Source organism: Grammomys surdaster, unplaced genomic scaffold (genome assembly GCF_004785775.1).
Source record: "Grammomys surdaster isolate TR1022 unplaced genomic scaffold, NIH_TR_1.0 501, whole genome shotgun sequence".
Taxonomy (NCBI): Eukaryota; Metazoa; Chordata; class Mammalia; order Rodentia; family Muridae; genus Grammomys; species Grammomys surdaster.
This window is the reverse complement of record NW_021604920.1, coordinates 61,999-67,847: the sequence shown is the minus strand read 5'-3', so window position 1 is coordinate 67,847 and position 5,849 is coordinate 61,999. Positions and strand designations below refer to the sequence as shown.

At 40.6% G+C, this 5,849-nt stretch overlaps 1 protein-coding gene across 2 annotated transcripts in view; it reads right to left on the bottom strand.

The window, feature by feature from the left end:
* The window catches only part of LOC114633040 (cytochrome P450 2J3-like), a 26,435-nt gene extending 22,011 nt beyond the window's left edge, over positions 1-4,424 (bottom strand). For both annotated transcript variants that reach the window (XM_028781660.1, XM_028781661.1), the window contains exon 1: positions 4,209-4,424. In XM_028781660.1, coding sequence (XP_028637493.1) covers positions 4,209-4,424 — 216 coding nt within the window. The remainder of the gene's footprint in view (positions 1-4,208) is intronic.
* Positions 4,425-5,849: the final 1,425 nt, after the last annotated feature.

Sequence of the window (5,849 nt, the reverse complement as noted above, 5' to 3'; positions counted from 1 at the left end):
GGAGGGACGGAGGGACGGAGGGAGAGAGGCTTTAAACATTAAGAAATGAAAACCAGCAGATGGTAATGACTATACATAAGCTACTCTGCGGAGAACACTAGGGCTCCTGGGAGGCTTTAGCTTTTGTACAAAATATGATTGGTGTGAGCCTGGCTAGCCTTCCAGCAGAGCACAGATGTGTGCTTGCAGCTGTCCTATCCCGAGGTGGTAAGGAGGAAACCAGATCCTGTGTCTAACAAGCAACTGACTACACAGAGGAAGCTGACTTCCTTAGCAGGGCCTGGGACTAACCTTTGACCCAAGAGTCCTGAAGTGCTTCACATCTGAGGACTCGGGCTGATCTGCAACAGACTACAACAGACTGTTTTGATGGAGGCCCCACGGAACCAGAAACACTGGGAACATTTTTGCTCCTTTTACACATGGACCCTCTTCCAGAAGATAATGAATGCAACTTTTAATTAAAGCACACCCACATGAGCCAGGCAGCTTCAGTATGTCAGAAAGGACACAGAGTTTACAGGGTGGGTGTAGGGACAGAGTCTCCCCAGACCTGGCTGTGGAGTGCAATAAATGTGGCTCTCACTCTCATTCCAAAAAGAAAAAAAGAAAAACTGTTCTAATGATTCTGTAAGCTGTACTAGAACAAAGTGAGATACTGTGAGACACTGTGAGGGGAAGTAGAGTTCTCACATGCTGAACAAGAAGGTCAGCTTCTTCACTGTCACTGTGTTTTAACTCTTTCCAACTCCTTCATTTAGAATGACTTACACTTTTAATCCATTAAGTAGTTGTTATACATTCCATTTAAGGACAGACCAATTTAGGCCATCATTTCCCCAGAGGCTATCTACAGAGTGTCCCACAGTGTGAGCTGATCTGATGGCACAATTGATGAGCAGATTCTCCAGTTGGTCATCTTACATTGTGTCAGTCTAGGTAGTTACTTAATAAATGTTTATGCACTAAATAAATACATAAGTAAACAGCCTCTAATTAAGCCATAAGTTGTAAGCAGGAAGGGCAGAGATTAAGTGAGGAATCAAATCACGTTGAGTTCAGAACCTTTTTTGCCATTACGCTGGTAAACAACATTAGAAAGACAGTTCTCTATTTTCCTCAGCAAGTTTGCTCATTGTTAAGTAGAAATGCTAGCAGATTGATGTAAGCCTCTCATGAAGCCTGAAGGAAAAGAAACATGCAAATAAGAGTAAAAGCAACCAGAAGTAAGGATTGTTTACTGGTGGCAAGAATCCAAACAATCATAAGAGAACTGTGCCATTTGACTTCACTTGTTTATACCCATAGATCACAAAATGTAAATATATATATATATGTATATATATATATATATATACATATATATATATATCAGAATAAATGAATGAAAAATAACAAAACTGGGAATAAGTACCTAGTCTCAGTTTCATCATGACCTATGGTTGTGACCTTAAGCATTTCACCTAAACCCTAAACCCTGTGGTCACATTCAACTTAGCAACAAAGGATATAGGTCAATATTTTTAAGAAACTGAGAATCAATTAAAATAATTTCTTAATCATGCTAATTACAGCACCAGTGGACAGAGGGTAAATGCCAATCAGAGTTTGCAGTGTTTGGTCAAAAGCCATGAAACATGCAGTCTGGCAAGACAACATCTGTGCTTTCTTGCCTGTCCTGTATGTCTTTTGTTGAAAATTTTAAAATAATGTGGACTTCTCCAAACTATCAACTGATTGTAGTAGTGGGGTTCATAGTTTGAGCCTTTTCACTCACTCTGCCTTGGTAGCACATCTGGGCTGAGTCTCTGAAACATGAGCTCCACAGCTGCATTGTGACAGAGTCTGCAAAGGAGCCTGATGTGGGGCTCTGCTCTCTCCACTTCTTCTGTTGTAGCAAAAGTGCCTCTTCCTCACAGAAAAGATACAGAAAGACAGCTCTGACTTTTATGTTTCTATAGTAAAGTGTGACCCCTATTCTAATGGAGACCTATGGTTTGCAGCTATCCTCAGTCTCACCACACTATGCTGATGAGACTTTCAGGGGAATTTCTATTGGAGTGTGGGCCATACACTGAGAAAACCAAGATTCACACTTTTGCCTTTTTATAACTAAATATACTTGTTAAGATTCACTCCAAAAATATTTAGATTTTCCAACAGGCTACTTATGGAAGTAAAATTATTCATCTTTAAGCAGGAACATGTCCAGCCCATTATAATGACACACTTTGAAATTCAGAATAATCAAAAATGATAAACCGACTCTCATATTTTTTTCAAATATTGACATGCCTTGGCAAAGAAATGAAAGTTGCACAGAGGAAGCAAAGGGAAACTTGATGTTAGAAAAGTGCAGTTGCCTAAATGGAGATATTGACAGAAGAGTACAGCAGAGAAACAACTTGAGAAGAACAATGCTCTGTGCAGTGATGAGAATCAGGTTCTGTACAGCAGAGAATGCAGGTTGCAGTCAGCAAGACACAACACCATAGATGTCACAGTTGTGCCTCAGTGTCCAGCTGTCATCCAAAACGAGAAAGAGATTGTGGAGATGAGAAAATACTTAAAGAATGGTTGAAATTTCCTGGTGGGAAAAAAATGCAAACCTGCTAAAAAGAACTCAACGGCATGAAGCCACAAGATTACTAAGCAAAAATCACCATAATCAATACAGAAACTAAAACCAGAAAATCATTGAAAGCAGGAGAAAATGCTATACTACTTACTGTGAGGAAAACACAAAGCTGGATCAAGGTGGGATACTATGTAAAAACTTTAAGTGAATCAATTCATCAACTTAGTTTCCTATAATCAGGGAAGACATTGTTTTAATGAAGGGGAAATATATTCTAAATTGGGGCATACCTAAGACGTTTCCTACTGCTGCGGCCTCCTGTGAAGAAATGGAGAAATGAAGCACTTGAGGTCAGAAAGAAAGCTGTGAACTTGAAGGGTCAGAAGAAAGACAGAGCCTTGGGAGGATGGGTAAAGGCCAAAGGCCTCAGACGCTTCTGCCTTCTAGTTCCAGCTACACAGAAATCCGAAGAACAACTTAGTGTCTGATGTGGCTTAGTGTGTGTAGGGACAACACTTGAGACAGCTGTACCTTTGATGGGAGAGGAATGTCCTCTATGCTTGTAGTTACTTTGTTTCTTGTGGAAAATCGTGTTAGTAAGTGTCATAAGCTACATGTGCTTATTGCATAGCACAGAGCAGCAGTGGAGTGGATGATAAAAGAGATGTAAGGAAAGAATGAAAATGAGTAAAAAGATAACTAGGAAAGTGTCCAAGGCACACACGGGGAAGGAATAATGGAGAGTGAAGGAAGAGAAATGTGAACATAGAGAAATAAAATTAGGGGGTAAAAATATTTATATAGCAATAACTCTACAAAATATTCTACTCTTCTCAGCCAGAGTTAAGATATAATAAATGATGGATTAACATGTAGGAAAGATCATTTAAAAACATTACTCAAGAGTGTTCTGTGTAGGTAATGGTAGCAGAAAATTACTACAGGTAAAAAGCAACATTACATTACAGAGAAAGATGATCTTCGCACCAAAACCACCTAACAACTACATATTGGTCTCAAATAAGTACACCACACACACACACACACACACACACACACACACACACACACTGAAAAGATGAGTGAGGGAGAGTTGGGGACAAACAGGCAAACTCCTTGTGATGTTTCAGATTTCAATGTACATTTCCCTGTAGTTGATAAAATCAGTATATGCAGACTCAGCAAGGACATAGAATAAACAATTATCAATAAACAGATAAGTGATATTATTGAAAATTCATCAAAAGAACTGTTAGTGTGTGAGCGTGTTTTGTGCTTGAGTATTTGATTAACTAATTAAATGAGCAATGAGCACTTATGTAAACATTTGTTAAAGCAACAGTGCTTATTTATCAAGACAAACTATCAACTCATCCATCAACTTTGACAGATTTAAAACAATTGAGATCATGCATAGTGTTTTGTCACACCATAATCGAATAACAAGGGAAATAGTTCATTCAAAGATAATAAAGTCTTTGGCACAGAGAGATTTCTCTTAAATAAAGGCCCCAATTAAAAATGGGCTAAATTGACAGGAAGCATCAGCCTGAAGCCGTATCCTCCTGTAGATTTTTCTACAGTTCTGGAATAGGTCATGGTACAACCAGAAACCCTCTCCCTTTCTTACCGGCTGGATCCCCAAATGCAGATATGACACAACTAAATCAAACTGGAACAAGTTGCCCACAAATGGCAGGCGCCGGGGTCCTGGAGGGTAGTTCTTGGGGCGTTTGTGTTTGAGGTAGTCAGCCAGGAGCAGCAAGGGAAGAAGAGTGAGCAGCAGAGTCCAGAGCTGGATTGCAGACCGTATTTTATCCACCAGGGAGCTCAAAGTGGCAAGCATGGTGAGAGTTTGAGCTGACAGTACTGACAGCCCTCTGCTAAATTCCACCCTGTTCCTTGCTAACCAAGCCTGTCTCTCAATGTCTTTCCAGAACATATCTATTCTGCTATGCTCACTTTATTACTATTGGCCCCACCCCCTCTCTGTGCCCTGCCCCTATCCTCAGCTATGAATAATACTGGAGGCATAAACAGTGTCCTCTGCTCCTCTTCACCTTTACCCAAAGTACTCTGCACTCTGCTCTCCTGAGTTTGTCATGGTGTGTCTGCTCTGCACCTTACCACAAATCATGCCAATATGTAGTTATTGTATTCACACCCCTAGATCCCTGACACTTTGTTCCCAGAAACTCACACCTAATATGGTTTAAAAGAGATGGGTAAATGGTCCTGCTGCAGTCATGGGCCAAGTTGTTGTCTGTGGTCAGTGCTGCATCTGGGACCATGTAGATGTGACTGCCCTGTGTTGCCACCTCAGTCCATGTTGATATTTGTAGGCTGTCCTGCTGCCAAGGGCCATATGGAGTCTGTGATGCTGCTGAAGCCTGGGGCCATGTGATGTTCACACTCCTTGTTACCACTGAAGGTCACATGGATGTCCCTTCTATACGCTGCTTGCTGAATTCATGTTAATGTTCATGGGCTGGGGTGTCACCAGAGATCATATTAGTATTCATGGTTCCTGTTACTCGAATACCATAGTTATGTCCACATCCTGTGCTGTTGGGAGGGGCTGTGATTGTTTCTGTGGCCCTTGCTATTCAAGAGGGCTTTGTTGATGTCCAAAATCTGTACTGCCACAGTCTATACTTAGATCTCTACCACACGCTGACACCAGAGTACATGAGAATGTCTGTGTTCCATATTGCCACCTGAAACCATGTGGAAATCTATGATCCACACTACTACTGACTAAAAAGGATGAGGTACCACCCACTCTCAAAAAAAAAAAAGAAAGAAAAAGGAAGGAAAATTCTAGATTGGAATCCATAAAGAGAACTCTTCAAAAACTTGATAGATATACCAATGTGTAGCTCTCCGTAATTGATGTATTCTGGCCTGTGTATGTATGGCAGGGGTGGGGTGGGGGTGGTGGTGTACTTTTCTTTACAGAGCTTCTTGGAGTTATACCATACTCCAGTGACTACATGGGCAAGAGAAATTGGATATTTTCTTTTCATTTTTAGGGTCAGAGGTCAAACATTTGGAGGACAAACCTGAGAGGGGTGCACCATGTGTGTAATCTGAGTGCATTACATGAGTTTCCCAAATATTCAATAAGAATATTATTTTGGGGGCTGGTGTTGAGAATACCTGTTAAAGGTAGTTACTTTTTTGGAAATTCATTCTCCTAAGCATTTTTGTGGCTCTGGAAATTGTGACTTACATTTCCCAAAAGATTCTGGTTTGTAAGAAAGATTTCTCC